The sequence below is a fragment of the Entelurus aequoreus genome, linkage group LG13, assembly GCF_033978785.1.
Source record: "Entelurus aequoreus isolate RoL-2023_Sb linkage group LG13, RoL_Eaeq_v1.1, whole genome shotgun sequence".
Taxonomy (NCBI): Eukaryota; Metazoa; Chordata; class Actinopteri; order Syngnathiformes; family Syngnathidae; genus Entelurus; species Entelurus aequoreus.
The window spans coordinates 27,957,074-27,981,003 of record NC_084743.1 but is presented as its reverse complement, the minus strand read 5'-3'; the positions used below and the strand labels follow the sequence as shown (position 1 = coordinate 27,981,003).

Genomic DNA, 23,930 nt, shown 5'->3' with positions numbered 1-23,930 from the left:
GTTCAGATTACAGGCATCAGAGGGCCACTACAGACTGTTTCTCGTTCTGGGAGGAATGTGAGTTTCAAGGACTTTGTCACTTTTGGTTAGCTGTTTAGAAATAGAAAGAAAATTAAACAAAAGTTGGGCTTTTGGTTGGAGGTTGTCAAGGTCACTTAATATGTTCTTACTGTGATGGCACATGTTTCATATGTGTATAGTATGTCTGGATGCTATGGTGTATCAGAATTTTCTGGTGTACGTGGGAATAGTGTGGCATGCGTGACTGTGCAGTGGTGTGAGGGGAACATGCATATATGTTTTTTGTGTGTGGGTTAACTCCTGTGTTTTGACTGCCTGTGTTGTTTTTGCAGTTATTCTGTTAAGGTGTTGAAACGAGGACGTTTCTTTTTGTAGGAGGGGAGGTATGTAACCTATTTTTATGGGCATGCCTCTTTATGATGTTAAGTTCCTGTTATAAGCTGTTTTACAGTATATGCTTTGAGCTCTTATTTTGAAGGCGCCTAGAGCGGAAGTGGTGTCATGTTATGTGGAGCGGAGGTTTTGAAAGAAGTTAAAATAAAGTGGTCCTCGTGTGAACTGGAGCCTCCGTGTTTGTTATTTTGTAGTTTTATACAGTTTAGGCGATATTTATAAACCCTCGGTTACATAATCATAGTAGTTTCGACTAGTATGCTCCTGTACTTGGTATCATTACAGTGGATGTTAGGTGTAGATCCACCCATGGCGTTTGTTTACATTTTGACGCCGGTGAGCTACGGTGTGTAGTGAAGCATGTTTAGTTATTACTCGTCCTGCAGGGATGATACTTGTAAGAAACATACTTTATTTGTCGCCATGGAGGCGAGGATTAGCAGAGGTGTGGACTCGAGTCACATGACTTGGACTCGAGTCAGACTCGAGTCATGAATTTGATGACTTTAGACTCGACTTGACAAAATGTAAAGAGACTTGCAACTCGACTTAGACTTTAACATCAATGACTTGTGACTTCACTTGGACTTTAGCCTTTTGACTTGACATGACTTGCTACTTTCCCCAAAACCTAAAGCTTAAAAAGTTATTTGGGAGCGCTCCGTAGCTTTCATTTTGTACGTGTCTGTCTATCTATCAGCGTGTGTGCTCTCAGTACAACAGCCAATCAAATTAGATCTACATTGTTTTCATCCCACAACATTCATCCAATCAAATTGCAGGACAACCAATGAACAAGAGTTGTCAAACAACGCGCCAGTGAGAAAGATTTATACCAAAGTTGGTTTCGCTCGGGTATAAAAACTACAACTTGGTCAACAAAAAACGAATTGCCGTATGCAAATCACGCAGTTCGAATATTACAGACGGAGACGCAACAACTTCCAACTTTGTTCGACATTTGAAGTTGCACAAAGAAGGGTAAGTTTTGAATGTAAGCTAACGTTTATTGGCTAAGTAACGTGACTTTTATTTGCTGTGTAGTTAAATCAGTGAGGCTGCAAACTCACTGCTAACGTTATAACCATAGACATCTTATAAGTAGACGCAGCATGGAGCGCTACTGCCTACAGGCGCAGACGAGACGCGGGGCCGCCACCTTGGAGTGGTGATCCGCTCCACTCAGTGCAATTCATTTGGCAGGAGCAATGAACTGTCAGCGCATTTAATTTGTTTTACCTCACTGAATACCACTCATTTTCACGCGCTTTTTTGTCATACGTGTAGCTATGATAACGGACACATGTTTTATTATTCATGGTTTGCTTAACAGTAATATAATATTCTTATATGCTATAAGTGACCAGACGTCCGAGATCAAAACTGGGAATATAAACCCAGAGAAGAGGGAGAAAAAGGGTCAGCTATTTTTAAGTTGAAGAAACAATATGATTAGGTTATATATACATGCGTATATCCTACATAAACAATGTATGAAGACATTAGATATCTATATATCTTATAGACTGTATCTCTGTTGCTGCAGCAGCAGAGAGTTTATTCTGTCTTGACACTTCGTATTGATATTTTGTATTACATTCTTCCCTTAAATGATCATGTTTACAGTGATTGTTATATATGTATTTTTTATGTATGTCACTTTGGTTAAAAGCGTCTGCCAAATACTTAAACATAAATAAACACCTGAAAGTCTTTATACCAGCTAAAACCACCAATCTGTTTCACTGGATTCAGAATAAAACCAAATGCTGCCTTACCCAACAATGTTAGTATTTGAATATTGTTACTGGAAGACTTATTCCTGGTTACAATTATACTGTTAAGAAATTATTGTCTTATATTTTGCCTAAAATGAGAATGCATCATAATCAGTGGCGGCTGGTGAATTTTGTTTTAGGTGGGGCTGAAAGTTTGTAAACCAAACCCCTGTAGGGGCGTCATCCTCCGCCAGAAGATTTCTTTGTGATTTTCACATACAAATATTGAAGATATTTGCTCTTTCTCAACTCTGTGGTAATGTTATTTTCATAAAATACAACCAATAGTACATTAATGTTAAATCTTACTTGTGAAAAGTAATCCCCCGATTCCTATTTTCAACAGTCCGCTCATTTGAGCAGGAAAACGCTGAACACCAGCCCGGCATCTTTGTTTTCTACCTGTCAACTGTCAGTTTAGGCTGCTCGCCGGCTCCTCATCACCACTTCAAGATGCAAATTGCTCGCGTCACAGCAACCAACGCTGCGTATAAGATGTCTATGGTTATAACGTCATTGCAAACACGGCAATCTGTTGCGTCCACTGCAGTTCGCTACCTTATTCATACTTTTTGTCAAGTGATTTTTTTTAAGCAGGGTTGCATGAGGTATCTACACCTAACGTTAAGTTAGTCAATGTATCAACCACAGTAACGTAACGTTAGACGGCGGTCAGCAGCACCGCATATTTTAGCCACCTACAAAAAGACAAACATAGTCAAATAAAGGTCAGTTAAAATGTATACTATATTAAGAATATGTGTACATATTGCATAGGGCCCTGACATCTAAAAAGTACAACTCTGTTCATTGTTATGTTCATGTATTTGTTATGTTTTTCATGTGTACGCACACATCAACACACATACAGTACGAGATGAGATCAATGAGATAAGGTAAGAACAGAATAGAAACTGCTGTGGAACTAGTTACAATGCAATATGCCATGAAAATACAATGTTAACACTTTTGTACAAATAAGTACAGTTGCACTTGTTTTTGCAAATGTCTTTATTCTGTAAAGGAATGAGTTAAATGTTTAAAATTGTTTACACTATTAAAATGACTGGTTAATAGTGCTATTATGAATTGCAATGTCAGTACTATTTTTTTTCCTGCAATTTCAAATGCACTTGTTTTAATAAATAAATACAACATTTTACACAATCTGTGTAAAAATATTAGTCTGTGGTTAAAAGGACTTGAAAGGACTCGAAACTCAAAATGCAGGACTTGTGACTTGACTTGAGACTTTCCAGTCTTGACTTTGGACTTGACTCGGGACTTGCCTGTCTTGACTCGGGACTTGACTCGAGACTTGAGGGCAAAGACTTGAGACTTACATGTGACTTGCAAAGCAATGACTTGGTCCCACCTCTGAGGATTAGTGATTTAAGAAGTAGCTAAAACACTGCCGACTGCGGCTGGACTTTAGCCGCTAGCTAGCTAGCCATGTGTTAAAGCACCTCTTCCTGAGGGCGTTTCCCTGTTATAACTTCACTTTTATCGTTAGTTTTTTAAGCCAAAATACGTCCGTTCTCCCTTTTCTGTCTGCACACTCTGTCTGCCTGTAAGTACTCCGTGATTGTGCGCTGCCGAACATGCTCCCCCGCTCGTAAAACCAACAATGACACGACGCAACGACGACGGGAGGGCGGACCGGTACTTTTTAGAGGCGGTATAGTACCGAATATGATTAATTAGTATCGCAGTACTTTACTCATACCGGTATACCGTACAACCCTAACACCATATAGTAAACTTTTTGAATTATGATTTACAGCAAAAATGTTCCCTTTTTCATCAGTAACCTGACACTTTGTCGTGACTGATGGTTGCCAAGTGCTGCACTGGGCTGCATCGCCTGCCGTTTCTTTTGGTTCGTCCTAAGCCACTCTGAAACATAGTCACAAGCAGCAAGGGTGCAAGCAGTAATGAAGTTCATGCTTGGCTTCTTTCACTCATAATCAGGCTGTGCAGGGAAACATATTCCCTCATTCACAATTGTCTAAGCTTCATCAGGCATTACTTTTCTGCAGACACTCCACTGAGCTCCAGCGGAGCTGCCATGGGTTTAGAAACACCTGAAGCTCCGTGGCATGCAGTCGCCTTCAAGATTGATGCTAATTTGGATTTTGTTTGTCAGTAGTTTAGTAGTTGTCACACGGGGTCTCACATTGGATTCTCTGTTCACATGAACTTGACATTATTTATGGATGTCGCGGTTTCATTTTTTTTCGCCAAGCTCACTGTTTACTTGAAGCCATCATTATTTATGGATGCCTCGTGCTTCATTTTTAATGAATGTTAAATTCAATTCAGCCACGGGCTGTCAGTGAAACCAAACATATTTGAGGCAAGTGCACATGACAGTTCTGTGATAGAAAAAAAAATATGATATGCTGCACACAATAGCCTTATTTATTCCGGTCAGGAAAACCAGATGCTAATAAATAAATTCAAATGTAGTATTGCATTTCATTCTGTGTCAATAAAGCGGTACACATCCTCTAAGGATATTTGAATGCACTTCATAAAACTGCAGGCTTATCTAAAAAAAGAAGAGAATAATACCTGATTAGAATCCAAATTTCATCATATAACAGTAGGGAACAAAATTATGTATTGCTGTGTACATGATAGGTCTAAATTTCCCCTTGAAACGACATCCAGACACAAGTTGACTAACAATACACTAAATTAAGTTTGCTTTCTTGGATTCATTGGTAAAAAGATGAAGATGTGAACAAAACTGGCCTGGAATTTTCCATATCGAGTGATGATTTTCACAATATTATGTCATTCACATCGACGTCCCACTGGGGTGAGTTTTTCCTTGCCCGTATGTGGGCTCTGTACCGAGGATGTCGTTGTGGCTTGTGCAGCCCTTTGAGAGACTTGTGATTTAGGGCTATATAAATAAACATTGATTGATTGATTGATGATTGGATATTCTTGAAACTGGCTTAGTCACAACACTTGCTGACATAAACCTTGACAACTCTTGGTAAATGGAAAAAAAATTAAAAATACCAAGTGGAAATAGATTTGTACAGTGCTGTTTGATGTTGATATTATTTTTTAGGTAACACTTTAGTATGGGGAACATGTTCTAAGTAACAAAGAGTTAATTTAGAGTTATTTGGACACTAGAGGAACATATAAGGGTTAGGGTTAAGGTTATTAATAAGCAATAATTCTGATGTTATTGAGGGAAGACTCTTAGTTAATGGCTTACTTGTTGTATAATAAGGCCATGCAGAATAAGGCATTAATAAGTACTTAATAATGAATAATTAAGAGGCAATAGATTACTGTTTTGCATGTTAATGAGCAATTAATTAATGGTGAATATGTTCCCCATACTAAAGTGTTACCTATTTGTATATGCTGATATGACAGTGGTTTAGTTCATTTGACACGTCACATTAACCCAGGCAAGCATTCAAAGAACAAACAATCCTTTGGTTTTGTGGTTCAGAACAAAATAAACATTTATTTTCAATAAGTCCAGTGATACTGTTCTATCAGTATCTATATTCTATATTGTTCTATATTGATACTGCTGTCTATATTATTCATTTTTGTTTGACTGCTTTTAGATTGTTTTGTGTCATGTTTGTGTGTCGTCTCAATTGCCCTGTTGATTGCTATTCTGAATGTTGCTGGGCCGGGTTCGGTTTTGGAATTGGAAATGCATTATTATAGTATTATTGTGTATTATTTTGTTGGACTGATTTAAAAAAAAAAAAAAAAGTTCACTGCAAAATGACATTGACTCAAACTTTCCTTTTTACTGTGTGTAAGGTTATTTTATGTAATAAATGTCCTTATATTTTCCAGCGTTTCCCTCTTGTGAGCCCATCACACAGTTCAGCTGTTCTAATGGTCGATGCATCGACGTGAAGTGGCACTGTGACTCAGGTGAGGAGCCGACATTTTGAAAGAAGAAATGAAGAATTAATTGGCAAAAATGGTTATGAGGAGTTTTAAAAATGTGTACACAATTCAACCTGGGACATCCAATGATATTGGCCTGAATATTACATATTAAGTCATATATAAGTATAATTTTTTCTGCTGATTATTATACGGTATAAGTCAGGCGTTCTTAACTTTTTTGACCTTGGAGTCCAACTTTTCCACTACAAAGCGTCCCAGGAACGAATATTACTCTTGATTTTAATCATATTCAATAATCATATCTAACCTACTTACAGTGGATCATGATCAACCTTGCCAAATTATATGAAACCATGTGTTAATTACAATGATTATTATTAAAGCTTAGGTTAGGCAGTTTACATAAAAAAATACTAACCAAAAATACTGTTCAAGAAGGGACTCATGAAAATTGATTAAAAATATTACATAGTTTGTACAATTGTGTAGTTATAAAATGAATACATTCAAATTGAATTAATACTAATAATATACATTTCTTAAATGAATTGTCAATAAAATTGTACATAAGATCCACCCAGAAATGAGGCCATATGAATCCCTTCCCGACTGTGTATATGTCATGATCTGTGGCCCGGATCATGTTTTGTTATGTTCTGTTAGTTTTGGACTCCATAGTTCCTGTTTTTTGTGCAACCTTGTGTGTTTTAGTTACCATGGTTACTTATTATTTCCACCTGCCTCTGATTGGTGTTTGCCCGCTCACCTGCTGCCCGAGCACTAATCAGAGGCATTATTTAAGCTTACGTCATTGTTCGCTTCATGCCTGGTCCACGTAAGATTTGTTTGTTTCATGCCACAGTTTCGTGAGTGTTCCATGTCCATAGTTATATGTTTCCTGCGCTAAGTTTTTGCCTTAGCTTCAAGTGCGATCGGCACGTGTTTCCCTTCGACTAGTTTTCTGTTTTTGGTGCTGTTTTGACTTTTCAAGAATAAACCATGCTCCTACCTGCAAGTCCTGTCCGGAGTGATCCGTTTGCATCCCGGGGGAACAAACCTCGCAGCAAGCGCAAACCACGTCATGACAATATCGGAAATAAAGGGCTGTATAGTATCGACTAGTGTCGTCCCGATACTTTTCTGTACTTTTCTAAATAAAGGGGACCACAAAAAATGGCATTATTATTATTTATTTTAACAAAAAATATTACGGTACATCAAACAGATGCTTCTTATTGCAAGTCTGTCCTTAAATAAAATAGTGAACATACAAGACAACTTGTCTTTTATTAGTAAGTAAACAAACAAAGGCTCCTAATTTAGCTGCTGATGTATGCAATAACATATTGTGTCATTTATCATTCTATTATTTTGTCAACATTATTAAGGACAAGTGGTAGAAAATTGATTATTAATCTACTTGTTCATTTACTGTTAATATCTGCTTAATTTCTCTTTTAAAATGTTCTATCTACACTTCAGGTAAAATGTAATAATCACTTATTCTTCTGTTGTTTGATACTTTACATTAATTTTGGATGATACCACACATTTGGGTATCAATCCGATACCAAGTCGTTACAGGATCATACATTGGTCATATTCAAAGTCCTCATGTGTCCAGGGACATATTTCCTAAACTTATAAACATAATATACATTTAAAAAAAACGAAAGAAGATGTTGTGATGCCAAAAAATATTGGCATATTCATAGTAGTATCGACTAGATACGCTCCTGTACTTGGTATCATTACAGTGGATGTTATGTGAAGATCCACCAATGGCGTTTGTTTACATTTTTATGCCGGTGAGCTACGGTGTGTAGTGAAGCATATTTAGCTATACCTCGTCCTGCAGGGATGATACTTGTAAGAAACTTACTTGTTTGTCGCCATGGAGGCGAGAGTTAGTGATTTAGAGCTAAAACACTGGCAACTGGGGGCTGGACTTTAGCCTCCAGCTAGCTAGCCATGTCTTAAAGCACCTCTTCCAGTGGGCGTTTCAGTGTTATAACTTCACCTTTATCGTCAGTTTTTAAGCCAAAATGCGTCCGTTCTCCCTTTTCTGTCTCCACACTGTGTCTGTTTGTAAGTACTCCGTGATTGTGCACTGCCGAACATGCTCGTCTGCTCATAAACTAGCAATGACACGGCGTGATGACTTTTTAGAGGTGGTATAGTACCGAATATGATTCATTAGTATCGCGGTACTATACTAATACCGGTATACCGTACAACCCCAGTATTGGCATATCATATATCTGGGAAAATTCCAAAATCTAACATCTCTAATCCAAACACAATTAGATAAAACTATAAAACAGTTTTTTGCAAATGTTCTCTTAAAATAGGGCTTTACATGTTTTTGAATAATGTCGTATGTTATTGTCACCTGCTTTATTTTTTGGCCGCTCATGTTTCAGACGACGACTGTGGCGACGGCAGTGACGAGGCGGGCTGCTTCCAGTCCTGCTCCAACAACCAGTTCCAGTGCGCCAGCGGCCGCTGCATCCCGGATCACTGGGCCTGCGATGGCGATAACGACTGTGGAGACTTCAGCGATGAAAACATGACCTGTAGGGGTGGCTCAGCAGGTAGCAAGTATTCTGTCACTAAGAGCAACAGCAATTCCTTTATCCTAACTAAATTAATTATTCAACGCCATCCGCCGTTTCTAATGACAGTTTTTTTTTGTTTTTTTCCCCCTCCTTATTCATTTTAGCATGCTAATAGTGTTTTGGCAAGGCATGCCAATGCATAAATTCAACTGCTGTAATTACAAGTTTAGCAATGAATCATCTTAATTTGAATAACTTTGTTCCAACACTCGTGTGTGACTAATCTTATCTAGTCTCTGTTCCGCGGGAACTTCGACATCAGGAGTTGAATCATTTAATCTAATTACCGCGAAAAAAAAAAACCTCATGCGAGTTCAGAGACGCCTCACAGCTCACTTGCTTGTCACAGGGATGTGTAGACTATTCATCAAAACATTTCCTGATGGGAACGGAAAGACTCCCTCGCCCTCCCCGTGTCTGCCGTTGCTTTTACCACGAGGGAGTGAGTCAGCCTCCGCCTCGACTCGGCTGCTGAGGAAGTACTTTTTGTCTTTGAGTAAAAATTGAGTAAGTGGTGAGTTATAGGACAATAAATAAAAAAATCCTTCTCATTATTTTTGACTCAAAATAGGACTCCGCCGTAAAATATTTATTAAGGAACATATGTGTGTATTCATTTATTTCATAAGGGATCAGTCATGCGCTCAGGCTATAAACGTCCAACTTTATCTGGATATTAAGTAAGTATGGCTTTTTTGATGGTCCATAAAGGAAGAAGCTCTTACCTCACCTCCATCAAACATTTAGAATCCCCAATTATTTTCTCCACATTGTACCGGTTTCAGATCTCCACTTTTTGCCAGAAATAGTCAAAGGATTTCCCAGCATATCAAGCCGCATACAGTGCTTCACTTTTTCCACATGTTGTTATGTTACAGCCTTATCCCAAAGTGGAATACATCCATTCTTGTCCTCAAAATTCTACACGCAATACAAATATCAACAAAGTATTGAGCAAAGCCTGTGAATACCTACAGTCGTGGTCAAAAGTTTACATACACTTGTAAAGAACATAATGTCATGGCTGTCTTGAGTTTCCAATAATTTGTACAACTCTTATTTTTTTGTGATAGAATGATTAGAGCACATACTTGTTGGTCACAAAAAACATTCATGAAGTTTAGTTCTTTTATGAATTTATTATGAGTCTACTGAAAATGTGACCAAATCTGCTGGGTCAAAACGATACATACAGCAATGTTAATATTTGGTTACATGTCCCTTGGCAAGTTTCACTGCAATAAGGCACTTTTGGTAGCCATCCACAAGCTTCTGGCAAGCTTCTGGTTGAATTTTTTACCCCTCCTCTTGACAAAATTGGTGCAGTTCAGCTAAATGTGTTGGTTTTCTGACATGGACTTGTTTCTTCAGTATTGTCCACACGTTTAAATCAGGACTTTGGGAAGGCCATTCTAAAACCTTAATCCTAGCCTAATTTAGCCATGCCTTTACTGCTTTTGACGTATGTTTGGGGTCATTGTCCTGTTGGAACACCCAACTGCGCCAAAGATTTTAGGTTGTCCTGAAGAATTTGGAGTTAATCCTCCTTTTTCATTGTCCCATTTACTCTCTGTAAAGCACCAGTTCCATTGGCAGCAAAACAAGCCCATAGCATAGTACTACTACCACCATGCTTGACGGTAGGTTTGGTGTTCCTGGGATTAAAGGCCTCACCTTTTCTCCTCCAAACATATTGCTGGGTATTGTGGCCAAACAGCTACATTTTTGTTCCATCAAACATCACATGGACAAAGATACAACCTTCTGGAGGAAATATATGTAGACATTTTCAGTAGACCCATAATAAATTCATAAAAGAACCAAACTTCATGAATATTTTTTTGTGACCAACAAGTATGTGCTCCAATCACTCTATCACAAAAAATAAGAGTTGTACAAATGATTGGAAACTCAAGACAGCCATGACATGTTATTTACAAGTGTATGTAAACTTTTGACCACAACTGTATGTACATTTGATTTATTAGTTTTTTTATTTATATTACATTGTCTTTAAAAAAAATAAAAAAATAAAGACTTTCTTACATTGTCATTATGGGGTAGTGTCTGTAGAATTTTAGGGATAAAAGGAATGTATTCCATTTTGGAATAAGGCTGTAACTTAACAAAATGTGGAAAAAGTGAAGCGCTGTGAAAACTCGATGCAGTATAAATACAAAAATAGCCTGGCCCATAGCCAAATTGGGCATGGTCAGATGAAAAAGGCCTCTTACCTCTCCTCCACATGTACCAGTAGTTTCAGATCTCCACTTTTGTCAGAAATAGCCAAATGGTTTCCTAGAATTTCAAACAACAAATGCGTCTCAAAATAAGTTCATGTATTTGCCTAGTGGGAACTAATCAACAAAACATACTACCATGCCTTGCTCGTAAAGATACACATTTGCACAATAAGAATTGTGGCATTAAAATGATTTGAGACAACCATGCTTCAACCATGACAGTGTATTGTAAAGCCTTGATGCCGTCCAATCAATTGTTGAGTCCCTTTCCTTTCAGTGCTGCCATCTGTGATCGAGTGCAGTGCCGAAGAATTCCACTGTGTCACAGATGGCACCTGCATCCCGGAACGTTGGCGATGTGACGGAGACAAGGATTGTGAGGATGGCAGTGACGAGAAAGACTGCAAAGGCACCAAAAGGATGTGCGACCCAAAGGCCAAGTTCACCTGTAAAGATACAGGTAATGCAAAATGTTGCCATTTGTACCTGCGGATGTCTCCAGACTGTGATTGAAGAGAAGCATTTCTGTGTTTTTGTTTTGCTTGACCTTTATCGTTGGTTGGCCTTTATCTGGCCTGTCGAGTACCATCGCTGTCATCCAAAAAGAATTGCAAATGTCACGGAAGGAGACCGGACTGCCAAGTAGAAGTTGAAGCACAGAATAAAGGCAGGAATTACAAACGTACTTTATCCAATCCAATCCAATCCACTTTATTTATATAGCACATTTAAACAACAAAAATGTTTCCAAATTGCTGCACAACAATATTAAAAACAATATTAAAAACAATAATCAAATATTATCCTTAGCTTCATGGCAATTTTAACACCGGGGACACTGTAAGGCCACTGAACTCCATTTGCATCATTAGTTTATATTTCTTTTTTTCTTTTTTCTTTTTTGTCCTCTCCAGATTCTCAGGCAAATCACATTGTTGATGTAGATGCCCATATCGGCTGCACATATGTACTTTACAAAAGAGAAGTGTGAGATACTTATATTGTTGCCTTATTTGTATTTGACTTTATTAAATGAATGTACAGTATATTATCATTTGGTGCAGCCGGGCCAGAGCTGGAGGGGATAGAAAGAGAAAAAAAGGAAGACAGAGTGGGAAATTGTGGGGACAATAGGGGGATAAGACAGAGAGACAACAACAGCAAACACAACAATAACAATTAATTTTTAAAAAGTTAGAAATGTATGATAGTGTTATATGTGTTGCATTATTAGATAATGATACAGTTTAAAGGATTTGCAATTGCAGGCAATACATGTATTTTTTTCTGTCACAATGGAAAGAGCGAATACAAGTACTTGTTGTGTACGAGGGGAGTAGATGGCACAGACCACAAGGGGGCGTAGTATTAATTCTATGATTTATTATATATATACTCTATATATATAATAACAAGAAATAATCTAAATAAACAAGAGAATCGGAGTGTGACTAGATCCAAAGTGTGTATGGTGTGTGACTATGTGTGGAGATTAGCTGTTGAGTGTTGCCGGTAGTGTTGAGCGAGAGGCGGAAGATCAAGAGGGACAAGGCAATACTCGGAGGTCCGTGAGCAGGCAGGAAGTCTGGGGTGGATTTTGCGGGGCAAAGAAGGTCCGTGTCCAAGCGAGAGGTCGAGATCCAAGGGGCAGCCAGAGAACAACGACGAAGACGAGACGCACACCTTGTCCCGCAGGAACGGGGATTTGCTGCAGGAACGTCATGACACAGGAAAATGCACAATGACACACGGAGGGGAAAACACATAGAGAGCAGGATTGCATCAAGCATGAATACGGCTTACTGTATGCGAACAGACGATTACGTTCCGGCCCGGAATAGCAGGTTGTGCAGGCTTTTGAAGGCAGGACCTCTGATCAACTTCACGTGTGCTGATTGCCGGTGATTGACTGCAGCTGCCGGCTGCAACAGGATTGTCACGCGCAGGTGCGCTCTTGGAGGCGCAATCACAGAGCGCACAGATGAGGGCGCATTGGAATGCGCCCGGGCCGTGACAGTACTTCATGAAAGCATATTGTTTCAAAGCTTTCGCGGGCCACATTAAATGATGTGGCAGGCCATATTTGACCCCCAGGTCTTGAGTTTGATACCTGTGCTCTAGCGGGTAGGTTAGGTGTTGATATTGCATAGCAAATATTTGATATTGTTATATTTGTATGCATTAAAACACAAAAAAAACTATGTGAAACATAATAGGGCTTTGGTTGAAGTAAGTAATATTGTATCAATACTTTAGACAAAATAGTTATGTGTTCTCGCACATTTTGGTGCCGCCCACTCCATGAATAATCAGTTAGTTTTTTTCTGAATTTGTTTAACTTTCTTTGGTCTTTTATTTATGCATCCCACTGCTTTTTTAAACAACATGCATATGCCTCTGATTATCTCGGTCAAAAGATCAGCCTGCTAATACCACAAACATGCTTTTTCCAGTAAGATTATACTGGAACATTTCTGAAAAGTCATCCATAGTTAATGCTCCGCGGGAGCGAGTGCACCCAACACAGAGAGTTGTATTTTTACTTTGCTGGCATCAAATCAGCTCTAAACATATGAAGGCTTCAATCAAAAGCGATATGTGAGTATGTATTTTTGATGGGACAGCCAGCCTGAAATATTCCATGTCTGTAACAACAAACACACAAACCTGAACACGCACACACAATGACACCCTCAGCTGTCGCTTCATCCTCCCACACACACTGATCTGGCACCAAGAACAAACCAAGGCGGTGGCTTTGAAGGGAAACCTGCAAATTGGAATACGCATCAATTCTGCACAGCACAAAAATTATGAGACGATGGCGTCTGTGATGTTGCCTTCGCTCGGTTCCATCAGTAGTTCCACCTACTTCTTTGTAACATGCAGTAGTAGTAGTGGGCGAAAGGCGTATTCTACACAAGCGTAGAATTTGAAAACAAGCAAATAAAAGTCCTGTATATTTATAGTCAGCAGTAGTCACTTCGAAAACAAAAGTGTACTTTTAATGCAATTATTGAATTTTGCATGAAAATGATAGATGTCCATGGTTGTTCTGTGATTGATTAGTGAAGTGTATTTCTGGTCTTGTCACCTCCTCCTGGGCAGGAGGGCAACACGGCAGTGTGGCTGGCTCAAAAGAGACCTCGGAGACGCTTTTATGAACAAAAGGTTGCTTTATTACAAGCGAGCATCAATAAACAGGTCTGCAGTACCTGGAGGAGCCTATATCAAAAAATGAAGAACTCCTAAAAAGGACAAGCCAAACCACCAGTCTTATATTCCTACCTTCCTAAAAAGGAGAAGCCAAACCACCAGTCTTATATTCCTACCTTCTGTCTGTGTGTGGGCAGCACGGTGGCAGAGGGGTTAGTGTGTCTGCCTCACAATACGAAGGTCCTGGGTTCGATCCTACACTCAAGATCTTTCTGTGTGGAGTTTGCATGTCCTCCCCGTGACTTGCCGGGTTCCCTCCGGGTACTCCGGCTTCCTCCCACCTCCAAAGACATGCACCTGGGGTTAGGTTGATTGGCAACACTAAATTGGCCCTAGTGTGTGAATGTGAGTGTGAATGTTGTCTGTCTATCTGTGTTGGCCCTGCAATGAGGTGGCGACTTGTCCAGGGTGTACCCCGCCTTCCGCCCGATTGTAGCTGAGATAGGCTCCAGCGCCCCCTGCGACCCCGAAAGGAATAAGCGGTAGAACATGGATGGATGGATGGATGTCTGTGTGTGTGCGCTGGGTCAGGAGAGCACACCCTGACCATAAAAGGAGATGTTTGTGTGTAAGTGTCTGGAAAGACAACAGATGCAGGTTGTATCTCAGATGTGTACATGAAGCTAAACATTTCACACGGATAGGGCCATCACCTTTGCATACCAGGGTCCAATTGTATTGCCTTTTCTTCCGCCAGAACTAATCCAATCCACACACAAATGTCAGTACTGAAGGGCCGAACCGAAGGGTGTGATCTAACTATTGTGGGATCACACTCCTCAGCCTTCCCAGTAAGGTCTATTCAGGTGTAGTGGAGCGGAGGCTACGCCGAATAGTCGAACGTCGGATTCAGGAAGAGCAGTGTGGTTTTCGTTCTGGTTGTGGAACTGTTGAACAGGTCTATACTCTCAACAGGGTTCTTGAGGGTGCATGCGAGTTTGCCCATCCAGTCTACATGTTCTTTGTGGACTGAAAAAGGCCTTCAACCATGTCCCTGGGGAAGTCCTGTGGGAAGTGCTCAGAGAGTATGGGGTATCGGACCGTATGATTGTGGCAGTCCCCTCCCTGTATGATTGTGTCAGAGCTTGGTCCGCATTGCCGGCAGTAACTCAGATCCATTTCCAGTGAGGGTTGGACTCCGCCAGGGCTGCCCTTTCTCACCAATTCGTTTTATAACTTTTATGAACAGAATTTCTAGGCGCAGTCAGGGGGTTGAAGGGATCCGGTTTGGTGGTTGTAAGATTAGGTCTCTGCTTTTTGCAGATGATATGGTCCTGATGGCTTCATCTGGCCAGGATCTTCAGCTCTCACTGGATCGGTGCGCAGCCGAGTGTGAAGCGACTGGGATGAGAATCAGCACCTCCAATTCCGAGTCCATGGTTCTCGCCCGGAAAAGTGTGGAGTGCCATCTCCAGGTTGGGGAGGAGATCTTGCCCCAAGTGGAGGAGTTCAAGTACCTCGATGTCTTGTTCACAAGTGAGGGAAAAGTGGATCGTGAGATCGACAGGCGGATTGGTGCAGCGTCTGCAGTGATGCGGACGCTGTATCGATCCGTTGTTGTGAAGAAGGAGCTGAGCCGGAAGGTGAAGCTCTCAATTTACTGGTCGATCTACGTTCCCATTCTCACCTATGGTCATGAGCTTTGGGTTATGACAGAAAGGACATGATCACGGGCACAAGCGGCCGAAATGAGTTTCCTCCGTCGGGTGGCGGGGCTCTCCCTTAGAATAGGGTGAGAAACTCTGTCATTCGAGAGGAGCTCAAAGTAAAGCCGCTGCTTCTCCATATAGAGAAGAGCCAGATGAGGTGGTTTGGGCATCTGGTCAGGATGCCCCCCAAACGCGTACCTGGGTAGGTGTTTAGGGCACCTCCAACTGGTAGGAGGCCACGGGGAAGACCCAGGACACGTTGGGGAGACAATGTCTCTCGGCTGACCTGGGAACGCCTGGGATTGGATGAAGTGGCTGGCAGAGGAGAGTCTGGGCTTCTCTGCTTAGGCTGCTGCACCCACGACCTGAACTCGGATATGCGGAAGAAGATTGATGGTTGGATAATTTATTGTATCAGGCATTTAAGTACAACTGTGCAACATATAATTTAGTTTGTTAAAAATGTTGTTCGAAGATATTTTCAACACTTTGCGGGAAGCTTATCTCTGCCTAGTGGTTAGAGTGTCCACCCTGAGATCGGTAGGTTGTGAGTTCAAACCCCGGCCGAGTCATACCAAAGACTTAAAAAATGGAACCCATTACCTCCCTGCTTGGCACTCAGCATCAAGGGTTGGAATTGGGGTTTAAATCACCAAAAATGATTCCCGGGCACGGCCACTGCTGCTGCTCACTGCTCCCCTCACCTCCCAGGGGGTGAACAAGGGGATGGGTCAAATGAAGAGGACAAATGTCACCACACCTAGTGTGTGTATGACAATCATTGGTACTTTAACTTTAACTTAAAACTACAAAGCATGGCTGCCAGGGCAGCGACAAAGGTTCAGTCAACATGAAGGGGCGAGGTGATGAGTTGTTTGATTTTTATCAAACAACTCTGCCTCTCAAAACGACTTATTTTTAAAGGGAGTCAAAAATTGTCTTGAAGAAGGTGTGTTAAAAAAGATTTATGCAAATTTTTAACCAAAGAACCATCAATACATGTTATGTAGACCAGAGTTTTTCAACATTTTTTGAGCAAGGCACATTTTGTGTGTTGAAAAAATCCGGAGGCACACCACCAGCTGAAATCATTAAAAAAACAAAACTCAGTTGACAGTAAAGAGTCGTTGTAGCAATTGTTGGATATGACAATAAACCATAACCAACCATGCATCACTATAGCTCTTGTCTCAAAGTAGGTGTACTGTCACGACCTGTCACATCACGCCGTGACTTATTTTGAGTTGTTTGCTGTTTTCCTGTGTATAGTGTTTTAGTTCTTGTCTAGCGCTCCTATTTCTTGTTTTGGTATTTTCCTGTAGCAGTTCCATGTCTTCCTTTGAGCGATATTTCCCGCATATACTTTGTTTTAGCAATCAAGAATATTTCAGTTGTGTGTATCCTTCTTTGTGGGGGACATTGTTGATTGGCGTGTCATGTTCGGATGTACATCATGGACGCCCTTCTTTGCTCCACAGTAAGTCTTTGCTGTCGTCCAGCATTCTGTTTTTGTTTACTTTGTAGCCAGTTCAGTTTTAGTTTTGTTCTGCTTTGCCTTCCCTAAGCTTCAATGCCTTTTCTTAGGGGCACTCACCTTTTGTTTATTTTTGCTTTAAGCATTAGAAACCTTTTTACCTGCACACTGCCTCCCGCTGTTTCCGACATCTATAAAGCAATTATCTACCTGCTGCCACCTACTGATATGGAAGAGTATTACACGGTTACTCCGCCGAGCTCTAGACAGCACAGACACTCAACAACAACACATCATTTGCAGACTATAATTACTGGTTTGCAAAAAAATATGTTTAACCCAAATAGGTGAAATTACATAATGTCCCACAGCACACCAGACTGTATCTCACGGCACACTAGTGGTTGAAAAACACTGATGTAGACCACAAGGACATGTTTTAAATGTAGAAAAAAATAATCATGATATGACCCCTTTAAATCATTGTGTGTGTAGAAGGAAGTGCAGTCGAGCAGTAACTTGAACAGTCGATTTCGGTGACGATGAATGGTTTAAATCGTTAAAATAGTTATCTTCTCAAGAATGTATAAATCCACTCAATCCTGATGCAACATTTTTTCATGATATCCGGCTTGTATATTTGCCTTTAAACTTCTCAAAGTACGCCCCAATCTGCACTGATGCTTGTAAATAGACAGTAGCTTAAAACCTGGAAGTGCCTCTCGGTCACCTGATTGCAACCCAGCAATTGCTATAAAACATTAAAAGGATTGAATGAGCTCTGCATCTCTCTTTTCCTTTTCAGGAAGCTTGTCCGGAGAAACTGGGAATATGTGATGCACCATACTGTAATTGTATGCATGTTCAAAAAAACTAATACCATAAGCATAACTATGTTATTGATTGTAAAGTTGACAATATATACCCTGAAGTAGTTAAAGTAGTTACTGTTTGTGACAGTATACATTCTGTGTCTATGCATGTAGGAAAGTGCATCACAAAGAGCTGGGTGTGTGACGGCGACATTGACTGCGAAGACCGCTCAGATGAGGAGTCATGTGAGTCCGCTATCTGTAAGCCACCCAGATACCACTGTGCCAACGACACCTCCGTCTGCCTCACACCTGACAAGATTTGCAATGCCAAAGTGGACTGTGCAGACCGCTCGGACGAAGGACCCGTTTGCGGTAATGTGACATTCAAATGTGCATATCATGTCCAGTAAGAAGATGATTTTGTATGGCCCCAATCCTGTGTGGATCACCCGTGAGAGTAAGAGGTGGGGTTATTTGTTTGCAATGCAGTCTGCTGAAAATGATGGAAAGTGCCACTCTACATCACAACTGACGCTGTGGTCAAAGTTTTAAGATATTCAACACTGTACTGCCATCTGGCGGCTAAAGGGTATATTTGTCACTTTTCATGTGTCAGGTAAACCGTGACAAATGGGGCCATACAAATCATTTTCCTACTTTAATCTCTGTCATTCTGTGAGATCCCCAAAACATTTTTGAAATAAGTGAAGAACAGAGAAGTCAGGGCTAAACAAGGGGCAGTCAAGGTCTTTTACAACAACATGAAGAAAAATAGTAAACGGTTTCCACACAGAGGAGAGTTTCACGGTCTGCAGTGTCAAGCAGGCGGTCTTAGAAAAACAAAGCAAAGGTGACCTTATGTGCCTTTTTGTTTTAAGGAGGAGAATTTTAAACCTTGGCCTCTCAAATGCGTTCCTGGTCGAGCAAGGCTTCACATAATATGATTGTGTATGCTGAGCGCATCCCGTCTGTTGTGGGTGAATACCTGACTTTGAGGAGTTTGTGAACTTTGTGATACTTTAAACTGCAAAACAATAAACACCCGTTCAACCGCTGAACCCACCATAGACAACAAAACACAGACAAATATGCTGCAATTATTTTGGTTCTTTTTTTCCCAATCAATACTTGAAGCTTACCTCGGGTTGCCTGTTTGTTACTTAAATATATCTGACTCAGTAGCAGTCTAAGTGAAACAACACAGAATGAATGCAACAAACTTATTCACCTTTGTTGTTACTTTGTTTTCTAGTTCTTGCGAGAAAAGAAACAGCACACAAAGAACCGCAGCAGATGCATGTTTAATGAGCAAATGTATTTACACTTCATAAAAGACTCCATATTTTCTAATCCGTGCATACATATAAGGACTATAATGAAATGTAAATGTTGTTGTTTTTCCACAGGCAGGAGGTCTTGAGTTCGAATCTCAGCTGCACTCTCTGTGTTTACATTGGTTTTCTGCAGATGCTCATGTTTCCATGCATGCTTGGTTGATTAGAGACTAGTGTCAATGCGAGTGTGATGGGTTGTTTGTCACATGTGGCTGGTGATTGACTGCTGACCAGTCTCGTGTGTACACTGTCCCTCACAAAAAGTAAGCTGGGATAGGCCCCAGCTCACCCGTGACCCTGAACAGTATAAGTGGCAGACAATTGTCCCAATCACACATTATTTATCAACGTTTTAGCTCTTCAAATTGTGCATATTTCAAGGAAAATATTAATCATCACCAAAATGTTAAAAAACATTCCCTTGGCCAAGAAAAATGTCACACTTTTTATTAAGTTTATTGTTGATGATTGGCACTTTATTGAATGTTCATTATTCCCCCATAGTAGTGGTGCAGGCACCGGCTGCTACTTTTAATAGTACAAAGCTACTTCCTGAAGTGATCTTGCTGGGTTACCGGTTACTAGAATAACACGGCAAAGTGGCATTATTAACACCGTAATTATGTAACGCCGTTTTTCCGAACACTGCTCACACCTGTTTGATCCTAAATTGCTTTATCCACACCCATCTATCTACATCAAAGATTATCCTGTCAAGGCTTGTAAGGTTCTGTAACCTGTCAAAGCTGTCACTGAGCGAGAGGCGAGGTGCAGCCTTAACAGATTATTTTTAAATCACACTGCTGACGCACAAACAGACAACCATTGACTTACTTTCCTGCACATGCCAGCTGCTATTTTGTTGTCCATGTATTTGCTCGTTAAAAATGCTGTATTTTAGTGAGAGGGATACACCTACAGTATATGCACAAACATCCCTGACAGAGGTTGACATAACCAGTCTATTTTACTACTCAATAATCAGAAACTTTAATACTTTATTTGATCCCGCAGAATTTTTTTTTTGATATGCTCATGATGTACAGCAATATCAAATTAAATTAGGGTTGTCGAATTAAACGCGTTCTAATCAGTCATCATTACCTCGCTGGGGATCGGTGTATTTGTTTGTTAATTAGCAACATTACTCAAAAAGTTACCAGCAGATTTTGAAGAAACTTTCCAAAAATAGTCTGAAATTGGATAAGGCACAACTATAGATGTCCGATAATATCGGACTGCCGATATTATCGACCGATAAATGCTTTAAAATGTAATATCGTAGATTATCGGTATCAGTTTCAAAATTATCGGTATCAGTTTCAAAAAGTAAAATGTATGACTTTTTAAAACGCTGCTGTGTACACAGACGTAGGGAGAAGTACAGAGCGCCAACAAACCTTAAAGGCACTGCCTTTGCGTACCGGCCCAGTCACATATTATCTACGACTTTTCATACACACAAGTGAATGCAAGCATACTTGGTCAACAGCCATACAGGTCACACTGAGGGTAACCGTATAAACAACTTTAACACTGTTACAAATATGCGCCACACTGTGAACCCACACCAAACAAGAACGACAAACACATTTTGGGAGAACATCCGCACCGTAACACAACATAAACACAACAGAACAGATACCCAGAACCCCTTGCAGCACTAACTCTTCCGGGACGCTACAATATACACCCCCCGCTACCCCCTACCCCCCCACCTCAATCCAGCCCCCCCCCCCCCCCCAACCCCGCCCACCTCAACCTCCTCATGCTCTCTCAGGGAGAGCATGTCCCAAATTCCAAGCTGCTGTTTTGAGGCATGTTAAAAAAAATAATGCACTTTGTGACTTCAATAATAAATATGGCAGTGCCATGTTGGCATTTTTTTCCATAACTTAAGTTGATTTATTTTGGAAAACCTTGTTACATTGTTTAATGCATCCAGCGGGGCATCACAACAAAATTAGGCATAATAATTTGTTAATTCCACGACTGTATATGTCGGTATCGGTTGATATCGGTATCTGTAATTAAGTGTTGGACAATATCGGAATATCGGATATCGGCAAAAAAGACATTATCGGACATCTCTAGGCACAACTGATTTCAGGCCTGCTGCGGAGAATTTCTACTACGTTTCTTCATGTTTACGTTATAAGAGTCTACTTCTTTTTGTGTGTGTGCCAGCGGCCCGGCAGAGGCAAAGCCAGTGGACTACTGACAAGAGAGTTCATTCAGTTTGTTTTATTACGCTATGGATAACTCAAAAAGTTATGGCCACGTTTTGATTCAACTTTCAGGAAATGTCAGAAATGGGACAAGGAACAAGTGATTACATTTTGGGGGGTTATTCAGATCACTTTCTGATTCAGGACTTTATTATTAGGGCCTGGCAGAGGTCTACACTTTTTGAGTGTTTTTCTAGTTATTACAGTCATACCTTGTTTATTGCTGTTAATTGGTCACCGACATGACCGCAAAGTGGGAATCATTGACTATACGTCAAATATTTTCACAATTACTGCATTAAAACCGGTTTACTACCTTCTACAGTTGTACGGTATACCGGTATTAGTATAGTACCGCGATACTAATGAATCATATTCGGTTATATACCGCCTCTGAAAAATACCGGTCCATCGCCACATCGTGTCAATTGCTGGTTTACGAGCAGACGAGCATGTTCGGTAGTGCACAATCACGGAATACTTAAAAGCAGACAAAGTGTGTACACAGAAAAGGGAGAACGGACATATTTTGGCTTAAAAACTAACGATAAAGGTGAAGTTATAACACTGAAACGCCCTCAGGAAGAGGTGCTTTAAGACATGGCTAGCTAGCTAGCGGCTAACGCCCATTCACAGTCGGCAGTCTTTTAGCTACTTCTAAATCACTAATCCTCGCCTCCACGGCGACAGATAAAGTAAGTTTCTTACAAGTATCATCCCTGCAGGACGAGGAATAGCTAAACATGCTTCACTACACACCGTTGCTCACCGGCATCAAAATGTAAACAAATGCCATTGGTTGATCCACACCTAACATCCACTGTAATGATACCAAGTTCAGGAACGTATCTAGCGTCCCTGGACACATGAGGACTTTGAATATGACCAATGTATGAGCCTGTAACAACTTGGTATGGGATTGATACCCGAATGGTTAGAGCGTCCGCCCTGAGATCGGTAGGTTGGAGTTCAAATCCCAGCCGAGTCATACCAAAGACTATAAAAATGGGACCCATAACCTCCCTGCTTGGCACTCAGCAACAAAGGGTTGGAGTTGGGGGTTAAATCACCAAAATGATTCCCGGGCGTGGCGCCGCTGCTGCCCACTGCTCCCCAATGGGATGGGAAAAATGCAGAGGACAAATTTCACCACATCTAGTGTGTGACAATCATTGGTACTTTAATCTTAAAAATTAATTTGTGGTATCATCCAAAACTAATGTAAAGCATCCAAACAACAGAAGAATAAATGATTATTACATTTTAACAGAAGTTATGTTACATGTTAAAAGAGAAACTAAGCAGATATTAACAGTAAATGAACAAGTAGATTATTAATTCATTTTCTACCAGTTGTTCTTAATAATTTTGACAAAATAATAGAATGATAAATGACACAATATGTTACTGCATATATCAGCAGACTAAAATAGGAGCCTTTGTTTGCTTATTTACTAATACAAGATAAGTTGTCATGTATGTTCACTATTTTATTTACGGACAAACTTGCAATAAGAAACATATGTTTAATGTACCGTAAGATTTTTTTGTTAAAATAAAGCAAATATTGCACTTTTTTGTTGTCCCCTTTATTTAGAAAAGTATCGAAAAGTACCAAAACGTATCAAAATAATTTTGGTACCAGTACTAAAATATTGGTATCAGGACAACACTACTATCTTCTAAACATGTTTTTCAACATTATGAGAGCTCTCTAGACATGAAATAACACTCTTTCGTGCAGTGACGGCTGCTGGTCTTTCAAGTAGGGGAAGCTCATGTTCAGCTATTTTCTAAACTCCATATCAACTTGGAACATCGGAATGAAAGTTAAAAAATGCTATGGCAGAGGTTAATATTTCACGATCGTTCGCTCATGTTGCTGTCAATCAAAAGGCGATTCAGCGTCAGATAGATCATCTAATCATCATGCAGAATCTTAGCGTCCAGGCCATCCAAGATCCACTTTCCATTTACTTCCAGAGACGCTCGGTGTCCGCTGGGCGGGACAAAGCATGTATCAAATGGTTTTCTCGTTTTGCTGCAGTGGAACAACCCATTCCGAGCTCCCCCTTTGAAGCCAATGGAAGCTCAGCTTCAACGCTGTTTAATGCACTGTGACGCTACCACAATGAATGAGAAGAAAGTTGTTCCAGCTGTCACCAAAGTAGCTGATTCTGAACAAAAGTTAAACATATTTTAGCGCATATTTAGTCAATGAAATGTAAACCCAAAAGCATGTATTTAACCACTTATTT

At 40.3% G+C, this 23,930-nt stretch overlaps 1 protein-coding gene across 1 annotated transcript in view; it reads left to right on the top strand.

Annotated features, from left to right (window-relative positions):
• LOC133663276 (low-density lipoprotein receptor-related protein 1B-like) overlaps positions 1 to 23,930 on the top strand; it is an 872,326-nt gene that overhangs the window by 462,205 nt on the left and 386,191 nt on the right. Inside the window, 4 exon segments of the mRNA XM_062067630.1 lie at positions 6,036 to 6,116; positions 8,519 to 8,689; positions 11,234 to 11,416; positions 18,282 to 18,482. Coding sequence (XP_061923614.1) covers positions 6,036 to 6,116; positions 8,519 to 8,689; positions 11,234 to 11,416; positions 18,282 to 18,482 — 636 coding nt within the window.